This window comes from Larimichthys crocea, chromosome X (assembly GCF_000972845.2).
Source record: "Larimichthys crocea isolate SSNF chromosome X, L_crocea_2.0, whole genome shotgun sequence".
NCBI lineage: Eukaryota > Metazoa > Chordata > Actinopteri > Sciaenidae > Larimichthys > Larimichthys crocea.
The window spans coordinates 19,941,559-19,964,055 of NC_040020.1; the positions used below are offsets into that span (position 1 = coordinate 19,941,559).

Below are 22,497 nucleotides of genomic sequence, written 5' to 3' on the forward strand. Positions count from 1 at the left end.
ATGGAAACGCTTGGGTGCAACGACAGAAAGTACGAAGACACTTCGGCACGGGACAAGGGGAAACACAGACTATATATACACACATGAGGGAAATGGGGAACAGGTGGAAACAATCAGGGCGGGGAAGACAATCTGGTGACTGGTGACACATGAGGAAGGGCAAGTGACCTGAAACGAGAGGAGAGTTATCTTTCAAAATAAAACAGGAAATGACAAGACATAACCAAAACCCAGCTTGACCTCACCACGGTGTGACAGATAGATGGCTGCATCAACCAGGAGGTGAGCACGGATTACCTTATCAAAACATCTTCCATCCAGGATGTAGTTGGCTGTCGTACTGGATAGATCAGCTGGATCAGCTCTAGTAGTCTAAAATCCTCTATGATATTACCCAAGGATCCAAGGTAGGACTTTAGCAGGTGAAATCCACCCAACTGTGGAATGATGGGGGGTTTGGAACCTTTTATTCATGAATAATGACTGAAAATGTAGTAAGTGGAAAAAGTAGGGGTGACTGTTTTTGCACTAAGGAGTGGTTTTGGTGAAAAACTAATGCTTGCAATCAACTCAGAATCATGAAAAAATCCTAGTTTGACCCCTCACAAGTTACTTAAAGCCAAATTTAACATTGTCGATTTTTTTCAAAAATCGGTTACAGGTACCCCAACTTTAGCAATTTTTTAGGAGGTTTCCCACAGGAGTTCGATTTCAACATTTTAAGACATGATATTACACACCTTCCTAAACACAATTGTGAAGAAACTTCTTGGTAAGGATTTAGTTCCCAGATTTTCATATGTTGCCCTTATTATAAGGAACAAAAAAATTATACCGATTGATACGTTTAAAAGTTCCAGAAAAGCTACAAAGTGGACCTTGAGTTTTTTTTTTTCTTATGTCAAAATAATGTTTTCAAGGGTTGAATTTTATAATGTCACAGGTACGATTTTACAAGAAACAACAGTGTGCATACAATGTGTAGGTTTTATGGATGCAATTTTAAGATGTGTGACAAGTATGTATCCAGGATGAGTTTAAATAAAAAATATGTTCCAAGTTTAGCTTGTGTACATTTTCCTGTATGAAAATCAATTCATCAGTTCATTCCATGTAGCTACAGTCTAACAGGCAAAGCAATTAATTATAACATTATCTCATAGGTATCCAGATTTAGCCCCTATGAATGGACGCTGGAGGAGCCAGAGGACGGAGCTTTGCCATTGACAACTGAATCCACCAATGAGTTTGGCATCTTTAATTCCTTATGGTTCTCTTTGGGTGCTTTCATGCGGCAGGGTTGTGACATCTCACCAAGGTTGGTATTGACATGACTACTGTCATGTAGTTATTGATTCTTTCTGGTCCATTTTCCACAGTCCAAAAACATGCACATAACAGGTAAATTAGTGACTCTAAAATGAATGTGAGTATGAATGGTTATTTGTCTCTATGCGCCCTGAGATGAACTGGGGACTTGTCCAGAGTGTATCCCACCTCTCACCCAATGTCAGCTGGAATAAGCAGTTACAGATAATGTATGTATGTATGTATTTATTTGTCATACATGAGGGTGGTGAGGCCACCCTGGTCAAATTGTTAACTGTACTGGGAACATTGGCTTTCAGCTTGATGAAACATAAAACACACAGGGTCATAAGCAAACATTAATGTACCTAGGATAATAGATTAAACTAAATTGTAGTAGACAAGTGGAATTAAAAGAGAAAAACTTTCACATTAAGTGTGTCACAAATGTGTAAAAATCAATTCAAATAATAAATACTTTGTCATTATGTCATTATGTTGTCTACTTATATAACTATAAAATACAAATTAGTTGTATATGTACATACAGTTTTAGAGGCAGGGCTGTTAGGTGATACATAAGAACAGCCACAGATACATTTCTGACTGTAATATTACCTGGTCTCACATGGATAACATAAAAAATACAATGAAATGATACAGACACAACATATTGCAGTGCTGTAATATCAAAAGAGGAATTGTGTTTACAGTACACGCCACAATGGTCCATGTTTCTCCAAAAACATCCAAAGTGAAATGAGATCTTCTAGGTTCTGCGCACAAAGTAAGATAAGTTCATTCATGGATATTTGTGAACATAAAACACAAATAAAAACATAAATTACTCAAAATGAAGCCCTATAACCTTACTCTACATTAGGTACTGTGGTTTATTCCAGATTAAAAAGAAATTGGAAAAGAGAATGCTGTCTCAATGCTTTACAGTTATCAGTCACAACTTGTCACAAAGGGCAGAGTTACAACTAGTAAGTAAGTCTGTATTTAACTGTGTCTGAGACTGTAATAACAACATGTCATGGCCTGTGTGTGTGTGTGTGTGTGTGTGTGTGTGTGTGTGTGCGTGTGCGCACGTGCAGGTCTCTGTCAGGTCGTATAGTGGGGGGGGTGTGGTGGTTTTTTACCCTGATCATCATCTCGTCATACACTGCCAACCTGGCTGCCTTCCTGACAGTAGAGAGGATGGTTTCTCCCATTGAGAGTGCTGAAGACCTGGCTAAACAGACAGAGATAGCATATGGAACCCTGGACTCTGGATCCACCAAAGAGTTCTTCAGGGTAAGGATTTAACACAATATAGTAACATGACACATCCCACCCAGAGCCTCCAGAACAGCTTCAGTATGATGGAGAGGGCACTGCTCCAAAATCTCCCATAGCTCTCAGGTATACATAGATGCACATCTTTTATTTACAATATCAGGATGTGTATGTGTTCTTTCTGCTGCTTAAGATTGTGATTACATTACCATGGTGATGCCAATGATGCTTAGTGATCAAAAATAGTTAAAGTGAATGAACAATATTTCCCAGATGGCATATTTATATTGTTAAGATGCCAACTGTATCATCTGCCCAGTGTTTTTATTGCTGCTGTTTACATCCCCTCAGATGCAAATGAAAAAACTTTACTACAAGAGGCTTCATCAGAACTCACCTGACAAAGCAGATGGTACTGCTATTGTATCTGATGATTTTAATCAAACAGACCTCAGCCTCACCTAAATTCCACCAGCAGTTAAACACCCTCACCAGGGAAAGCAATACCCTGACGATTCCTCAGACTGCATTTCCTTGTTTCTCCTGCTGATTAACTTCCAGCTGATTAAAATGATTAATCCATCAGAAATAACAGTTAAAATGAGGACAGGTGAAGCTATATCAGCTGGAGAACCACATTGATCTTTAGTAATATGACTGAAAATGAAGACCAACTGAAACATACATTTAAATAAAGAAAGTGTCAAAGTATTCTTAAATTTGGTTTTGTAAATGTTTTATAAGTAGATACATTCAAAATGTTTATTAGGCCCCAGTTTTACAGAGCTGATGATAATACAACTCCACATACCTTGAAGTACCCTGTGCTTAAGGGTATTGGCGTGTAACCAAGTTGTACAACCTGAGATGTAGTGTATTATCTGTGTCCATCTCTCTTTTAAAGCGCTCTAAAATCGCCTTGTTTGACAAGATGTGGCAGTACATGAAATCAGCAGAACCTTCCGTCTTTGTCAAGAAGACGTCAGAGGGTGTCCTACGTGTCAGGAAGTCCAAAGGAAAGTATGCCTATCTCCTGGAGTCCACCATGAACGAGTACATCGAGCAGAGGAAACCCTGTGACACCATGAAAGTGGGAGGAAACCTGGACTCCAAAGGCTACGGCATTGCCACACCCAAAGGATCCCCATTAAGGTGGGTGGATCAGTATAACAATGCTAGCCAACCTGCATTGCCATGCACCATTCACACTACTAACCTACTGCCTAGCATACTGTCACTCTCCCCATTCACATGGCTAATTTATCCACACTTTGAAAGGGCAATTTTAATAGTTGATCATTGAGTGGATTAAAAAAACCCTTAAGCCCTTAATCAGTGCTCTGAAGCCTTAAAAGTTAAGATCAGAACACGCTGGCTGACCACCTGCAGTAGTGGTCATGTGTTTTTTTAGCCAGTGTGTGAGCTGTGGCTTTGTTCATGTGCTTAGGAAAATGAACCACAATGGGGAGCAATGTAATCTGGTCCCAATCCATCGTATCAAATGGGTGTTGCAGTATGCAAGTGTGATGAATGGAGCATGGCGGCTTACTCGTTGTTATAATAATCCACCTACCCTGATGACATCATCGCAGTGGTTTGTATTTTTACCATGGTTACCACCTCTGACCAATGGCTAGTGGTGGTTTCTGTGATGACTAGGGGAGGGCTAACATTTCAGGTCTTAAAGAAATAGTTCATCACAAAAATTCTCAAGATGTGTGGACACCTCTTGTGTTAGTGAATGTGTGGGGATGTTAAGATATAATAATTAAAGCTGCTTTATCCATGTCCTCTATTATTAAACCTGATTTCATCTGATTTCTAGTAAGAAGGGTTAGGAGGAGAAGGAATTTGGTTGCACGTTTTTTAGCAATAGTAATGAGCTGGCTCTTTAAGACCTGGATCAAGATATTGTATCGTCTATTGAGTTTATGGCCTAAAAATCTGTGTGTGTGTGTGTGTGTGTGTGTGTGTGTGTGTGCGTGCGTGTTTGTATATGCATTTCTGGATACTAGTTGTTTATCTATATTTGTTTGTTTATTTTTTTAAATTAGAAATCAACACTATCTCTGTCCAGAAACAATTTGGAAATCTTTTATTTCTGCATTCTAGGTGGATCCTACATATTTTATATAGATTTTAATCATTAATCCAAATCCCTCAGAACCCAGCAATTCTAATAAGTTACTTAAGTTACTGCTGCTTCTAAGTAGTTTGTTAGCAGGAAGGCTTATGTAAAATTCCTTAAAATGATATTGGTCAATAATTTATTTTATTGGTTTCATATTTTTCAAATTATATTAGTTCATTACTTAATTTGACAAGGAGCAGTGCATATTAATTGAATTTCTGAAAAGTGAGAGAGTTAACCAGAAGGACAAAACTTTAACTGTAGTCCAGGCAAATAGTTAAAACCACAGGCATCAAGAATAAAAGCATGGAAAAATATTAAGTATGAACAATAGTGTTTTCTTTTTAAATTGATTTATCTGGTACAGTAAATGTATTATACATTGTCCTTGCTAAATTAATGATAAATAGAGAAATATTAGGCCAGAAGTATCCCATACCAGGCAACATAATAATAAAATAAAATAATTTATAGTTATTTGAAATGTAATTCAGTACTAAATACATGAAGAATTCTATCTAAATCTATCTAATAAAAATATCAATAAAATATATCCCAGAAACACTTAAAGGTTGAGTGGAGTTTTTTGTGAACCAATAATGGACCCTTTATCCAAATCACTTCAATCTTTTCCCCTTCATACAAAATTCTATACTTATCTTATATACATGATTGGGTGTTAAAGTTAGTACAATATGTAAGTTAGTGCAGAACACGGACATCTAGTGGTTAAAAATGGACACCGCAGCTCAATATATATTATACTTATATATAATAGATATATATATATATATAATATATTTATATATATTATATATTTATATATTATATATATATATAATATAAACAATCATCAGAAAGTGAATAGACTACTGTGCAAGTTAGCCTGTGTTTTCAAACTATGTAACTTTTTAATCACGTTTGAATAGAGACTAAATTCTGTGTGTGTGTGTGTGTGTGTGTGTGTGTGTGCGTGTGTGCGTGCGTGTGTGTGTTGATGTTTTTAATGATGTTTGTAGTTACTTACATTTGCCAGATTTACAGTTAAAGCTGTATTAAGCAATTCTTGGACACTAAAGAAGATGCTCAGAGGGCAGCCACACTACTGTTATTCAAATCTTTATTATTTTTCTTCTTCTGTATGTTTTTTGGTACCTAACTACTCCCACAAATTTTGTCCTATCACCAGATGCAGCTCATTTAGGACAATGGAACTATTAATTTACAAATCTCTACTATTAACACTGTACAAATTCAACATTTTCTACAAATTTCCCACCATAAGAATGCTTTGGAAATCCCCAAATCTCTCAACAGACCCACTACACTTTAAACATCTGCTACTGCATACTTTGTCCTACAGACTTCATTCAAATTACTACTTGTGCACAAGATCTTAAACTATTAACCTTGTACTCAACTTTACAAAATCTTTTACCGTTTTTAAACAAACAAACAAACACTAAAGTTGAGCAGGTTTTTACTCCACAGCTGCGTTTACAATGGGTGTGTATTGCGCCTGCTAGAGTGAGTGACATCAGCGCTACAGTGAACGAACAGAGAGACACTTCATCAGAAAAAAAACAAAAAACAGACAAGCCTCTCGTGGCCGCACATTTCGTGCTACAGACATTTGCCACTCAAAACATAAAGGAAAGTAGGAGGAAAGCCTCATACTACTACTGGTAAAGTAGTTTCAGTGATAGTTACAATGGTTTGACCAGAAATCTATCATTCGATTGCTATGACTTTTCTAAGAGTTGCCAAAAACCACGCCAAAAAAATGAATGGGTGTGTATTGCGAGAATTTTCGAGAGCTACAGTTAGTGAAGTCATTGCTAGAGTGGAGAGGAGAGAGAACGATCAGTGAAAAAATAAAACGTTTTCGACTATCGTGGCCTCAAATGCCATACTACAGACATGATTACTCCCTCAAAACGTAGGAAAATTCAAGGTCGTCGCAGTGATAACACTGTTGAAGCTGTTGTGTACTTCTGGCTGTCATCAGCCATGCTCTCTCACTCTGTGCAGTCTGACACACATGCGCTGCTCTAATTAGGGCCTGGCAACTACTCCCACAAATCCTACAAATGTAAAAAATATATCACCAGATGCCACTCATTCAGGATATTCCAGCTAATTTATTAATCTCTACTATTAATACTGTACAAATTATTCATTCAACATTTTCAACATATTCAACATTTTCTACAAATTTCCCCCATAAGACAGCATTGGAAATCCTCAAATCTCTCTACAGACCCACTACACTTTAAACAACAACTGCTACTGCATACTTTCTACTACAGACTTCATTGAGTGTGCCTGAAGGAGCACACTCTTTAAAACCTCTCGAGCTTATTGAGTGTGCCTGAAAGAGCACACTCTTTGAAATCTCTCTGGCTTCTTCTTATTATTATTATTGAGTGTGCCTGAAAGAGTACACTCTTTAAAATCTCTCGGGCTTCTTCTTATTGAGTGTGCCTGAAAGCGCAAATTATATGTTATCCACCGCGCTTACTGAGTGTGCCTGAAAGCGCACACTATATGTTATCCACCGCGCTTATTGAGTGTGCCTCAAAGCGCACACTATATGTTATCCACCACGCTTAATATTATTGAGTGTGCCTGAAAGAGCACTCTTTAAAACCTCCCGGGCTTATTGAGTGTGCCTGAAAGAGCACACTCTTTAAAACCTCTCAGGCTTATTCCAATTATTATTATTGAGTGTGCCTTAAACAGCACACTTTAAAACCTCTCGGGCTTATTGCACGCACATGCACGCACGCACACACACACACACACACACACACACAAGACAAGTCTTTCAAAATAAGAGTCCCTTCAAAATAAGAGCCCATTAAAGAGGCAATGATGACACAGCTTGTTGTATTAATACTGAATTTGCTGAGCAGTGTCAGTAATAATGTATGGGGGCGACGGGGCCAGAGTCAGGCACACTCAAAATTTCTTTAGAAATTGTGCCTGAAAGAGCACACGCTTTAAAATTTCTCGGGCTTATTGAGTGTGCCTGAAAGAGCACACTCTTTATTATCTCTCGGGCTTCTTCTTATTGAGTGTGCCTGAAAGAGCACACTCTTTAAAACCTCTCGGGCTAATTGAGTGTGCCTGAAAGAGCGCCAAAAACCAAGCCAAATGTTAACTAGCCATTAACCATGCTAATGTTAATTGCTAGCACGTAAGCGCTAGCTGCTCCTGTGTCTAAATAAACTACTATTTGAGGTGTGCATGTCATGTGGTGTGTCTAAAGACATGCTATTTGCTAACATTAACGACCAATGCTAAAATTAGTCCTAATTAACATTAGCCACTAGGAATTAAATACAAATGGTAATTGTTAACATGCTAATGCTAACATGCTAATGCTAATTAACATTAGCCACTATATAAAAGACATGCTAATGTTAACATGCTAATGTTAACATGTTAATGTTAATTGCTAGCGCGTCAGCGCGTCAGCACATCAGTGCTAACATGTTAATGTTAAAATGATAATGCTAACATGCTAATGTTAAATGCTAGCGCATCAGCACTAACATATTAATGGTAACATGCTAATATTAACATGCTAATGATAATTGCTAAGGCATCAGCGCTAACATGCTAATGTTAACATGCGAATGTCATTGCTAGTGCATCAGTGTTAACATGCTAATGTTAATGTTAACATGCTAATGTTAACATGTTAATGTTAATTGCTAGCGCATCAACGTTAACATGCTAATATTAACATGTTAATATTAATTGCTAGCGCATCAGCGCTAACATGCCAATGATAACAGGCTAATGTTAACATGCTAATGTTAACATGCTAATATTAACATGTTAATTTTAATTGCTAGCGCATCAGCGATAACATGCTAATGATAATTGCTAATGTTAACATGCTAATGCTAACATGCAAATGTTAATTGCTAGTGCATAGTCATCATGACTATTTGAGGTGTGCTTTTTGAATACAGACCCCTGGCAACAGCCCACTCGTCACTCTCAAAATTTCTGCAGGAATTTTCTAGTACTGAATTTGCTGAGCAGTGTCAGTAATAATGTATTGGGGTGACGGGGCCAGAGTCAGGCAAACTCAAAATTTATTTAGAATTTTTTTTTCTTCTAGTTCAAATTACTACTTGTATACAAGATCTTGAACTGTTAACCTTGTACTCAACTTTACAAAATATTTTACTGAAAATATCAAAGACTAAAGTTGAGCATGTATTTACTCCAAATCTGTGTTTATAATGGGTGTGTAATGCGCCTGCTAGAGTGAATGACGTCGGTGCTAGAGTGAAGGAACAGAGAAGAACTCTGTGGAAAAATAAAACAGAAAAGTCTCCAGTGGCCACAAATTTCATGCAACCTACGCACTGATAAAACAACTGAAGCTGTCAGCCTTACCGTTTTTAGCTGTGTGAGTTTTAAAGTACCAGGTACTCCCTGCAACAGCCCTATTAATCCCATGTTAGCAAAATTTCTGCAGGGAAGCAGACAAACCAGTTTCTCTACCTCACGCTGCTCTAAATAGGGCCCGGCAGATGCCGCTGGTTGCTTGCCAACTGCCACTGACACAAGACAGTTCTATAGTTCTATCTTTTCATACAAATTTGCACAGATGCATCGGGCATTTCAGCAGAGAGCATCCACGCTGCACTTTCCGCAGGAAATGCAAATATTCTAGTTATTATAGATGATCTGCTGACAGCTTTAACAGAGAATCAGAACATCCCTGAGAAGTTCCCTTTAGTATCTAGATTGATTAAAGTTATTGAGACCAAACCTGTAAAAGTGCAAAATATTGTCAAATGAATTATTGTAGATGATAAAATGTAAATGAGAATGTGAGAATCCTCAAAATCACCACAATTTCACTCATTTATTTAAAATGTTACTTTACCATCTAATTTAACTTTCAATGAAGATTGAACACTGAACAGTGCTTATAGTATGCTGACTTTTCTGATTGTTGTCAGGTTTAAGACCCTCTGATAGAAAGTAATTTCCACGGAAATACATTTTCAGCCAATCACAATAAGTAACATCAAACAAGAAGACCCCTTTTTTTTGTCTTGCATTAGCCAGTCCTCTTGAATAGTCAAAAAACTGCATTCAGATATTAGCACTATGGACAAAATTGATCTCTTAAATTTAACTGTAGAGATTGTCAGGTGTGGAATATGTTTACTAGTGTGAGATTTAAATTAACCACTGTGCAGCAAAAAGGTCTGTCCATAGTAACAGTAGATGCCAGTCAATCAGCAGTTATCTGTCATATGAATGTTTACCATGATTTTACCTCTTTACTCACATTGCCTAGATTTCAAAACAGAGTGAGTGTGCTCTCCTTTCACATTACTCAGTTTTAATTCCAAAATATTGCTTAATAGAGCTTTAAGTAGATCTACTGTATGACTGCTCTTGTTTGCATGGTAGAACCAGAGACATATTTTTTAAATTCTATGACTTTCAGTCAAGAAAAGTCTTGATTCCAAACTAAATACTGGTTGAATTTTTCACGAAATTCCAACATTGTGTTCCACTTTTTTCATGTCTCTGTTCCTAGCATAATTTCTTCATTTAATGTTTCTTTCTTTGTAGCCACTATTGCAGTCAAAGTGGATGAAGTGTTATAATGCTGATGGTGGGTTCAGTTCAGAAAATCCACGCACTCACAAGAATATATCAAAGATTCTTCAGTCAATGACAAATAAGATGCTGATATTATACAACATTTTTAACCAATCAAAATCAAGTGAACTGAGCCCAGGCGTGGTTATTAATCACACTGTGATTGTGATTGCTATTGACAAGCTTGCTTAATTTCTAGGCCACAAAATAAATAAAATTTTATTTGTATAGCCCAAAGTACATTTGCCTTGGAGGGCCACACAACACTAGCAACAACGTCACCGCCTTTTCATCCTGTCATTACTATCTACTATTAATCTCTTCCTGCTGGATTGCCTCTTCGCCTTTTCAAGAGTTAATCCATAAATGTAGGCTCCGTAAAAGACACAAAAGTCTTGGTGATACAAGTGGAAACATAAGAGTAAAAACAAACCACTGGGCTGGTTGCACAAAGATATATCAGACTTCAGATACAGATTCAAGTCAGTCTTAGATTTTCTCTTGTGTAGTAAAGACAGATTAAATATTTTTCTATTCTGTTGGGGATAATATATGGGCGATATATATGGGAATATATTGGAGCTATAAACCACTCCTAGATTGCACAAGCTTTCTCAAGGCTGTAAAGTGAAGAGTAGGGATTGTCACGCAGAGGAAGCATATATTGGCCACAGCACTGGTTGGTAAGTATTAGAGTAAACTAACTAATCAAATAAATTTTATTTGTATAGCCCAAAGTACATTTGCCTCGGGGGGGTTCTATACCGGGAGTGACACCTCTGTCCTTAGACCCTCGGTTCGAGTGAGGAAAAACTTGCCCACAAAAAAAACCTTTTAACAGGGAAAAAAGGTGGAAGAAACCTCAGAAGAGCCACAGAGGAGGGATCCCTCTCCCAGGACGGACAGACGTGCAATACATGTCACGTGTAACAAATCAACACAAACATATTGTACAATTACAATACAATGAATGATAAAATGACAATGAATGATAAAATGATTACAGTAGCAGTGGAAACTGTGATAGAGATGTAGAGACACAGATGCACAGCAGCAACAAATCATGAACTATTTTAGGCTGGAACTCAAAACAGGACTCAGATGCTGAGGTGTCAGTGAGCAGATTTATTTTGGGACAACAAAAAAACCTCTCGACAGAGTGATACTAAACTAAAAAAACTGACCTAAACTAAGGAAGACAAAAAACACTCAAAAGGAGGAAAAACTCTAATGGTTTTAAAAAAAATAAAATAAAAAAATCGCTCTCAAGGAGGCAAAAATGAAAAGGCTGCAAAACATTAACTGAAATCTCTAGGAAAAACGGGGAAGAAACAAAAACTCTCCTGAAAGGTGGAGGCAAGACAAAACTATACACATAAACAAGGAACTGAAAATCTCTCCAAGGGAGGCTGAAAAAAACAACTAAACTAAGCACTATAAAACAAAAGCTAGACTAAGAAAATTACAACACAAAATCACTCTTTCAAGACGAAAACAAAAACTTACGAACAAACACACTTAGACTGTGACAAGACTTGGAACTGGCTTAGGTGCACGAACAGAAGACGAAACACTTTGGCACAGGACAAAGGGAGACGCGGACAATATATACACAGGGTAATGGGAAACAGGTGGAAACAATCAGGGTGGGGAAGACAATCAGACCGGTGACACATGAGGAAGGGCAAGTGACCTGAAACGAGAGGAGAGTTATCTTTCAAAATAAAACAGGAAATGACAAGACAAGACAAAAACCCAGCTTGACTTCACCGCGGTGTGACAAACTAACTATAAACTGTAATGGAGACATGGTAGCAATCAGTCCCCCGGCAGTCTAGTCCTATGGCAGCATAACTGGGATGACCTGAGCCAGCCCTAACTATAAGCCCTATCAAAAAGGAAAGTCTTAAGTCTACTCTCAAAAGGTGTTGACCGTGTCTGCCTCCCGTACCCAGAATGGTAGTTTGTTCCACCGAAGAGCTGAAAGCTCTGGCTCCCAATATACTTTTGGAAACTATAGGAACCACAAGAACCCAGCATTCTGAGAGTGCAGTGTTCTAGAGGGGTAGTAAGGTATTATGCGCTCTTTTAGCTATGATGGCACTTTTCATTTTGGGTGTGATATATTAGGCAGCAAGTGAACATTTTGTCAGAAGCAGGAAAAATGGGCAGGCATCAGGATTTGAACAACTTTAAAAATGCTGATGGCTAGATAACAGAACTGCAGCTCTTGTGGGGTGTTCCTAGTCTGCAGTGGTCAGTACCTATTATAAGTGGTCCAAGGAAGGAAAAGAAGTGAACTGACAGGGTTATAGGGCAGTCAATGCTCATTGATGCACACAGGAAGCAAAGGTTGGCCTGTGTGGTTTAGTCCAATAGACAAGCTACTGTAATTCAAATTGCTGAAAGATGCTAGAAAAGGTGTCAGAACACACAGTGCATCACAGTTTGTTGTTCTATAGGGCTGTCATGCTGTCAAGGTATAAGGTATAATGACCACTCACTGTCTAACTTTGTGCGACCAGCTCTTCGTCTTTGTGTGACAAATTAGGGTAGTTCTAGTTTAGTTCAATGAGAACATTCTAGAATTTAAACCATGCAAATCCAAACTAGTTTCCATAAAAGATGTTGTGGCTACATCAACACAAACACATTCTGTAAGAAACTGCACAAGCCAGAATGCTGCACCACACAACCAATGATCATAATTGTTACAGAAATCTACTCATTAAAACTAATAGCTTTGTATTTACAAGTAGTCAAAGTCACCCCACAGGGGATTTACTGAAAGAATGTTAAGGCTCAAAGTCATGGTATTCATGTAGATGTAATCCCCGAATAACAACAGTGAGGCTAATTTAGAGCAGAATGTCAGCAAACAGAAGATAAATAGTTAGACTGTAAGGGATAGGTGAGTTGTTTCTTTATGTCTTTGTATGGTTGGGCTTTGATGGCATTTTATTGAATATGAAATAATGAAGAATGAGCTTAATTGAATCTGAATATTTTCAAATCTCTTGTCAAATCTAAGTGTGACGTCTGACAGCTGTTTTTAACAAATTTTTGGGTGCGGAATCCAAAACTGATCTCAGTTTTTCTCACGTCAAGTTTTTAAACTATAGGATCCCCATTTTCTTAAAATTGATGAAAAATACTGTACTTAACAGATATGTGCTTGTGCTTGTTGAATCCTTGTGAATTTCAAAATCTGCATCACTGCTGTCACTGCATTCTTCAACACCACTCACATCTTCTAGAGAAGGTAGTTGTTCGAAAACTAGCACTGGAAGTTCAGCTGAATGAGGCATTGGTCTTATAGCTGACGGTAGATTAGGATATTCTATTTTACTTTTATTTTTCTTGTTAAATCCTGATGTTTTCACTAAACAAAAGTAACAGTGTGCAATGATCTATTTTGTTCTCGCCAAACCATGGGGATACTAAATGCCAACTTTTCACGTGTTCCTTTGGTCCACATCCGTAAACTCTCGACACACTGCTTGCACACTTTGTGAGGGGCCCATGGCTTGTCTTGATCACAGAGTTTTACTTTAAAATATGCAAAATATGCTTGTTTGACAAATGCATTGATGTTCGCTCTCTGGTGAAACTACTACAAATATAGCAAAAGGAGTCCGGGTTGTTTAGGCATTTACGACGAGAAGTAGCAGGAGCAGACATGATCTGGAACAAAGGAAATATATACCTATGTAAATAAAACACTAAGATGGAATAGTTACAAGCTTTGAAAACTACAAAAACAGCCTAAAACAAAATAGAACTTGCAATGGTATGCCCATGGTTACAAGATTAAGTGAAGAGCCAGCACAAATCCTCTTCATTCTACTATGCTAGCTTTCTGTTTGCAGATATTCATAGTACTGACCTATTGGGAGCTGCACACACCTCTCACTGCACTGTCTCAATTGTGACTGTACAAACAAGTTGCCACATAGCTGTAGATGAGTCCAATCGTAATCAGCTGGCAAGTCTTACTACAGCTAATCAGTGGAATATCTGGAGGGTAAGCTGTGGAGAAAAAAACTTGACGTGCTAGAAAAAAACTGACTGCAATTTTGGAATCAGCATGCCAGCATGTTTTAGTTTTGATCAGCATAAAAATCTAACTCAACAGAATTTTTTTTTCAAATTGTTCCTATAGCTACACCTTGTAATTATGTATCGATCACATTGAAATATCAGAATTAGCCTACTGATTTTTGCAAACTTAATTCTTCACAAGCTACATCACATAAACTAAGTAAAAGAAAATTTGGCTTATGTTGCTCAATTTGTTTTACCTTACCTTAACCTCACACAATGTTAACCCTAATTCAAGTATGTGATTTCATGATGTTTGACCTAAATCAAGCATAAATGACCTAAATCCAAGCATAGCCCTATGCCATCCAGTTATTTGTTGTAAAAATCCATTACTATTTACAAACCCACCTATAGTTCAAGTTATTGTACAGTTTTAAGCATACAATACAGTACAGTACAAAGTCGGTGTTCTTTGCTAATAAAAAAAAGTAAGGAGACATAAATTATTTGAGAAGAGTTTTGTAATTTATCAACTTAGAACCATCTATCAGAACCCAACCCTATCTCTTTAGTTCTATAAAGACATATCAAGTGATTCTGAGTTAGACATTTTACTCAGTTGCCTTATTTTGATGGTTATTCAGTTGGTTGAGTTTAGCTACTAAACAAGAGAGAAACATTCTAGCTATGTGTATTCTGTTTATTCAAAATAATAAGAGTTCATCCTGCTAACATGCATACCAGCAGGAAGTAACCAATGAACTGCTAACAGCTACTGTGTTCATGTAGAAATGCGGTGAACCTGGCGGTGTTAAAGTTGAACGAGCAGGGGCTGCTGGACAAACTGAAAAACAAGTGGTGGTATGACAAGGGAGAATGCGGCAGCGGAGGAGGGGAGAGCAAGGTTAATACACACACAAACACACACACACACACACAGACTAAAACATAAAAACATGAAAGCAACACTGGGTCAATAGGTTTAAAAAAAAGAGAAAGAGAAAGAAGCAGCATAGGTAAAACACCACATGTGAACCCACAAGTTAGCAATGTTTACTAGGCCAAACTCTGTTATTTAACAGAAATCTAAAAACAAATAAAGACTCATAGATGTTACAGATAGACATTAGATTTGGAAGTTGCTGAAGAGCACCACAAACAGGTGGCGTTGTAGTCTGTGCTGCTTCTTCCGCCAATGTGTTGCATCCTGTTTGGTGGAGGTCAGGGTTAGGGCAGGTTTCAGGGGCAAGGCCAGGGTCAGGTGACCTCACACCAGATGGCAGCAACAGTGCAGGAAAAGGGCTGTCGATAAAGAGTTTGTGCAACCTGGCCAAACTCTGTTTATCTGTGGCTCTGGCCTGGTAGAATACTGCTGCTGAAAACGAAGAAAGGCTTTTCACTGCAGTGCTTCTCATTCTCTGTCTCAGGAGCCAAACAGAGGGGCTCTGACAACACAATATTTTAAACAGCTTTGTCCAATTAATCATGGTGATAGTACACTAAATGGTTGGTACAGTCCTCCCAGGGGCTGTAATAAAGGCTGTAATAATCTCCATAATAAAACATGTAGGCATTATACATTAGATGCAATAGATGAAAATGTTACTCTCCTACAAAATTATCTAATCATACATTTTAGCATGGTCTTTAAATTAAAAGTAAGGTGGCAACATGTTAGAAAATCATACTTTACATACATATACATATTACGATGATGATGATGATGATGATGATGATGATGATGATGATGGTACAAATAACAAATATTAGTGGGCCCTAATTTGGTTTCTAGACCAGAGTGAGAACCACTGCCTCACTAATAACATAAGATAACATTTATAATGATGTTATTTATGTTATTCCCATTAAAGAGAGCCAGTAAACCTTGCCGTATTGAAACTGAATGAGCAAGGGACCCTAGACAAGATGAAAAACAAGTGGTGGTACGATAAAGGAGAGTGTGGCTTCAAGGATTCCACCAATAAGGTTAGTTGTATATGTCTGTGGATCAATCAAGCACACTGTCTCGTCATACATTTGGCATGCACAATTATCTTGATTCTATATGTTTCAGAAAAAGAAAGCATATCTGCATTTTTGGATTATAGTTGTTCAAGTGAGTTAGTACAGGTTAGTTTGAGCTGTTTGAAATGTTAAGGGCACTTTCAAGTAATGCATGGAGATTCCATTGTCAAACTGTATGTTCACTTCTGATAAGAACAAAAACAAGTGGTGTCCCTTCTTCAGATGAACTCGGATCCACTATGTATCAACAGTTGGGCTAATTAAAGTGTTTTGTGTGCATATGCTTATGTTTTTTTGTTGGTCTGACTGATATGTCCATCTTATTTAATGCTGAAGTTAATGTCTGTCTGTCTGTCTGTCTGTCTGTCTGTCTGTCTGTCTGTCTGTTTGAGTTTTTTAAGGCTTTGTAAAGTAAGGGTTGAAAATGGAGATTATTTACAATAAACACACAAAGATACACAGAAAAGGTGATGCATTGTTACATGTTACATGGGATAATCAAAGAAATAACCACTATTAGAGGGTTGGCTTATTAATTCAAGACATTTTTATTTTGTTTTGCTTCTCCCATTTTCAAGGGTGTAAGCATCTCTGCTCTGGCAAAGACTGCCCATGAGATAACAGAAAAAACATCTGTAAATGTCAGACAGACTTTAGAAAGGTTAGAATTAGATTTTATGTCTTTCTAATCATCCATTTTAACAGCAATGGATAAATGGCTCCCTCGTAATTCAAAAACTCAGTTGTACATATCAACAGTTATTTAGGTGTAGCAAGGAAAAGCACTGACTAATCAATCTTAAATCAAATTATACAGTATGTGTGACATTTGGACAATAATTTCAAATTTTAAATTAACTGCTGATTTCCAAAATGAAGTCAGACTGGTCGAAACACAAGCAGTCAGAGAGGGTAGAAACAAGGGTAAAGTAATTACTTATTATTCGACCACAGTTTACACACACTTCCTGCTTCGACCCTTGTGCTCACTTTCACCTTGACCTCCACATGAAGTTGTTTAAATAATCTGGAGAAATTGTTGGCTTGGTTACAACCTATCCAATTGTCTGACTGTTGTTGAACAGTGTGTTAAATGTTTGTTGCCCCTCAGGACCATGCATTTTGAGAGTTCAACAATTACTTTGTTGAAGTACAATTACAATGTTATTATAATGTTAAGGAATGTTAAGACCCCATAGAAATGATGGCCAGAGCTGTTTATATATTTTTTAAATGTGCTGAAATGTATGCAGGTCAGGTTGAGTCAGTTTAGTCAGATCTGTTGTCTGTGACATGTGCTGTCCTAACCGAAAGCTCTTGTGTTTTTTTCTCATATTTATGAGAAAATGATAATTCACTGGTAGTGTGTCAGTCATTAAAGTCAACACAACACCCCACTAACACTTTTCTCTGGGCGCCTGCCCTTTCATTTGCCCTCCCCCTAGGAGAAGACCAGTGCGCTATCTCTTAGTAATGTAGCAGGGGTCTTCTACATCCTGGTTGGAGGTCTTGGTCTGGCCATGATGGTAGCGCTGGTAGAGTTCTGCTACAAAAGCCGTGCTGAGGCCAAAAAAATGAAGGTATGTAATAATTTCAGAAGCCAGTCTTCATTTTAATTAACTAGGTATAATAAATATAATTAGTATTATAGACATATTATTGGTATTAAATCTGCTACATGCAGGATTCTCAATAAAATACTATGTGGTTTATGGGGTAAGTAAGTGAGTGTGCCTGAAAGCGCACATTATATGTTATCCACCGCGCTTATTCTTCTGCTTCTTCTTCTTATTAGTGTGGATGCCCAGAGGGCGACCACACTATTGTTATCCTTATATTGATTTTTATTTTTCTTCTTCTGTACGTTTTTTGCCGCGTAACTACTCCTACAAATGTTGTCCCACAAAAATAAAAATTATATCACTAGATTCAGCTCATTCATGCCATTCCAGCTATTACTTTACTAAATTCTACTATTAATATTCTAAAAATTATTCAACTTTTTCTACAAATATTTTCCTATTTGAACATACATACATACATTACACAAACTTCAAATCTTTCTACAAAACTTCTACAAACATTCTACAATTTAAACTACTTCTACTACTACTACAGACTTGATTCAAATTGTACACAAACTCTTCAACTATTAAACTTGTATTTAACTTTTTTCAAAATCTTTTACCGTTTTTAAACTATCAAGGCTCAAACTTGAGTAGGTTTTTACTTAAATTTTGCGTTTATAATGAGTGTGTGGTATGCTAGAGTGGTGACATCATCAGCTAGAGTGTGGAGAAGACAAAACGATCAGTGAAAAAAATAAAACGTTTCGACTATGTATGACTATTGTGGCCTTAAATGCCCGACTACAGACATGATTATACCCTGAAAACGTAGAAAAAATTCAAGGCCATCGCAGTGATAACACTGTTGAAGCTGTCACTGTTATAGTTTTGGCCCTGTACACAATAATTTACCACACTCCCTTCCACAGCCTCATAGACTCCCATGTTATTTTGAGAAGAGATTTTTCCGGAAGGAGCAGGGACCACCTGTGCTTTCTCTAACTCCCAAGGCCAAAGTTTATAGAATTTTCGCCTGAAACTGGACAAGGACATGGTCCACGAGACGAGGATTCTTGCAGTCATTTCGGATTTTGGTTTACGGCACACCTTATGCCACTGATGGCCACCTCTTTGAGGGACTTCATTTGAAGTTTTTGTGTCTGCTCAGGGGTCAGAGGGAGAGGGAGTGAGCATGCGCACTCGCACCTGTGACTACATACACATACTCAGAGAGGCAGAGAGACACAGACACGGATAGACACACAGATAAGACAAAAGGCTTTCAAAATAAGAGTCCCTTCAAAATAAAAGACTATATGTGTATTCAGTAACCGCTCTGCTGATTATTAGCATTAAATTGAATTAGCATTAAATACATACTAATACATGCTAAATACATGCTAATATTAAATAGAATAAAATACATGCTAATTGCTAACATGCTAATGTTAATTGAACTCCTTTGTCTAAATAAACATGTTAAAAATGACTATTTGAGGTGTGCTTTTTGAATACAGACCCCCGGCAACAGCCCACTCGTCACTCTCAAGATTTCTGCGGGAATCTTCTCGTACTGAATTTACTGAGCAGTGTCAGTGATAATGTATGGGAGCGACCGGGCCAGAGTCAGGCACACTCAAAATTTCTTTAGAAATTTTCTAGTTAGTTTTTAGTTAGTTTCAAGTGCTTTCTAATAGGTGGAAATTGTTGAGTCTTTGTAGATAATATATAACATAGAAGTGAATTCAGTGTAATGTAATAAATAGTATAAACAATCCAACACTCTGGTATCAGTTTATTAGGTACACCTTTAGGTAGATATTACAGATTTAGCAAAAATAAGTACAATACTGTATTAGTAAATGAAACCGTATTTCACAGTTCCTCTGACGGTGCCTCTTTGTCCTGGCGGCGCTCCGCTGTAACGCTTTTTCCTCTGAAGGCCTTGGTGCAGGTTTTTTTTTTTCCGAGTGCAGAACATACAACGCATTTTGTACAGTACTCCCTTAGCCAATCAGGACGCTGAACACAATGCACGTTCATACTGTACAGTACGCTGTAAAAAAAAGCATGCAAAATTAAAAAAAAAAAAATCTGTGAAACAGCAAGGCCGCGAAAGGTGAACCGTGTTATAGTCGATATACTATACTATTTAAATTATTGTATTTATATTATAGTACAATTGAGGATTAAGAGTAAGAGTAAAGTGAGAAGTATTTACAGGAGTATGGCATAAAATATCAGTCCTGGCACAGTAGCAGCAGTCAGGTTGGAAGTGCATATTTTGCATACTGCAGTCCTGTTAGATTATGAGTTAAGAAGTTTGATGGCATGGTGGTCTTAAGTCTGGTAGTGCGTGCAGCCATGCTCAAGTTACATCAGCGAGATGTTAACGTGGAGAATAGTCTGCAAGCTGAAGCTATATAGATCAATCTGCAAATAATAGAAACATCCTTAAAATGATACAATTTAACAGTACCACAACCTACAGCCTGAAAAATAAAGTTCAATCAACACCCCTTTATAACAGAAAACAAAGAACATTAGGATTTATTGCAGGGTGTAGGATGAGATTGCAACTGAGTGTGTATAGGAAATCTAAAAAAGCTTAACCTGAATTTATACCAGATGTATTGTGCCATCAGTGCAGTTGTCATTCCATTGAATACACACTGATTTCGACCTTTCTGCTGTTTATATGTTATTGCATTTTTTTTCTCTGAGTCAGAATGTCAATATCTATACAAAAGTGGTGGAATTAGTTTAGTTCAGTTGAAGTTATTTTAACATTCATTTTTAACATTTATTCAGCTGCAACAGCAAACAGATTTTAAGGTTGTAGTTTGCACTTGCGTTGTACTCAATTGCTCTATCCTGATATATGTTTCAAACATTCTTCCCCCCTGATATCTGTAAATAGGGCAGGTAAAATCTCTGAAATTCAATATGGGTTTTGCACGTTACCTGAAATTGCAAAAACTATTAATTGGTTAATTTATAGTTGGTCATTACGATGGAGTATTAGGGCCACATTTAAATAAAATATTTTTTTTGGAATTAATTACGAGATTAAAGTCGACTTTAATCTCGTAATTAATTCTCGCCATATTTAATAACGACTTTAATCGCGTAATTAATTTCAATTTTTTTATTTATTTAAATGTGGCCCTAATACTCTGTCATAGGTCATCAGTTCATATTATACAGGAAAATAACCAAGTCTTGTGGATGCCAGATGTAGGTAGGGTGAAAGTGAATGAGCACAGGAGCTTTTATAGTCCCCCCATGTAAAACAAAAATTACACAAAATTCCTGCTACCAAATGCACCCCAAATTGAATTAATGTAAGTGTCAAACCAAAAAAGCATACCCAAAGGTAGATTATAAAAAAAAGGTTCACCAGCCAAACAAGTTGCCCCAAGATGCACTACCAAAAGGGAACAAACTACCACACAACTCCAGAAAAAAACAAGTAAAGCATGAGCACTTATCAAAGTTTCTTGACCAAGCTGCCAAGTTGCAGACAACATTTAAAGTAGTGTCCTGACTACCAACATTTTGGTTCCCCACATGCCAAACTCTTATTAAAATATTATTTTGAGGAATGCTAATATTAAACAAAATGGATAATGCAACATATCATCAAGTTACAATTTTAGAGAAGTGGCTTGTTTGAGCACCCATGTCCTCTACCCTCAGGTCCACTGACAATGACAAGTTTTAAATTAGCTTGGAGGTGACAGAGAACTGTAGTTACATTTGCAACTCTTTTTGTTCATCCTGGCTGGCTGCTAGATGGCAGTGCTTCATTACAATACATTGCATTTAGTCATTTAGCTGACACTTTTATCCAAAGCAACTTACAAAAAAGTAAACAGTCAAGGTACAGTGTGAATAGGACATGTTAGTGCAGCAATAAGCACTGCAACAGTTTTAGAAAGAGGTGGATTTAGAATGTTCAGTTGTTGGTAGTGCTAGGAAAGGAGGTACTCGTTGAAGAGTTGGGTCTTCAGGATTTTTTTAAAGGTATGTACCTTGCTCTGGTAGGAACTGGTAGCACGTTCCACCAATGGGGAACAACAGACAAGAAGAGTAGGGCCAGGCGCCATGAGGTAACATATCAAATCAAATCAAATCAAATCAAATCAATTTTATTTGTATAGCCCAAAGTCACAAAGTACATTTGCCTCAGAGGGCTTTACAATCTGTACAGGGAGTGACACCCTCTGTCCTTAGACCCTCGGTTCGAGTGAGGAAAAACTTGCCCACAAAAACCCTTTTAACAGGGAAAAAATGTGGAAGAAACCTCAGGAAGAGCCACAGAGGAGGGATCCCTCTCCCAGGACGGACAGACGTGCAATGGATGTCACGTGTACAGGACAAATCAACACAAACATATTGTACAATGACTGATAAAATGACAATGAATTATAATGAATGATAAAAATGATTACAGTAATAGATATGGTAGTAATAATGACAGTAATAATATATGTA

General features: G+C 37.4%; 1 protein-coding gene across 1 annotated transcript in view; it reads left to right on the forward strand.

Moving 5' to 3' along the window:
* Window positions 1-19,327, forward strand: part of LOC104936473 (glutamate receptor 2-like) — a 37,074-nt gene extending 17,747 nt beyond the window's left edge. Inside the window, exons 12-17 of the mRNA XM_027282599.1 lie at window positions 1,164-1,318; window positions 2,409-2,607; window positions 3,494-3,741; window positions 15,197-15,311; window positions 17,878-18,012; window positions 18,930-19,327. Of these exons, the coding sequence (XP_027138400.1) occupies window positions 1,164-1,318; window positions 2,409-2,607; window positions 3,494-3,741; window positions 15,197-15,311; window positions 17,878-18,012; window positions 18,930-19,037 (960 nt within the window). The 3' untranslated portion in view covers window positions 19,038-19,327. The remainder of the gene's footprint in view (window positions 1-1,163; window positions 1,319-2,408; window positions 2,608-3,493; window positions 3,742-15,196; window positions 15,312-17,877; window positions 18,013-18,929) is intronic.
* Window positions 19,328-22,497: the final 3,170 nt, after the last annotated feature.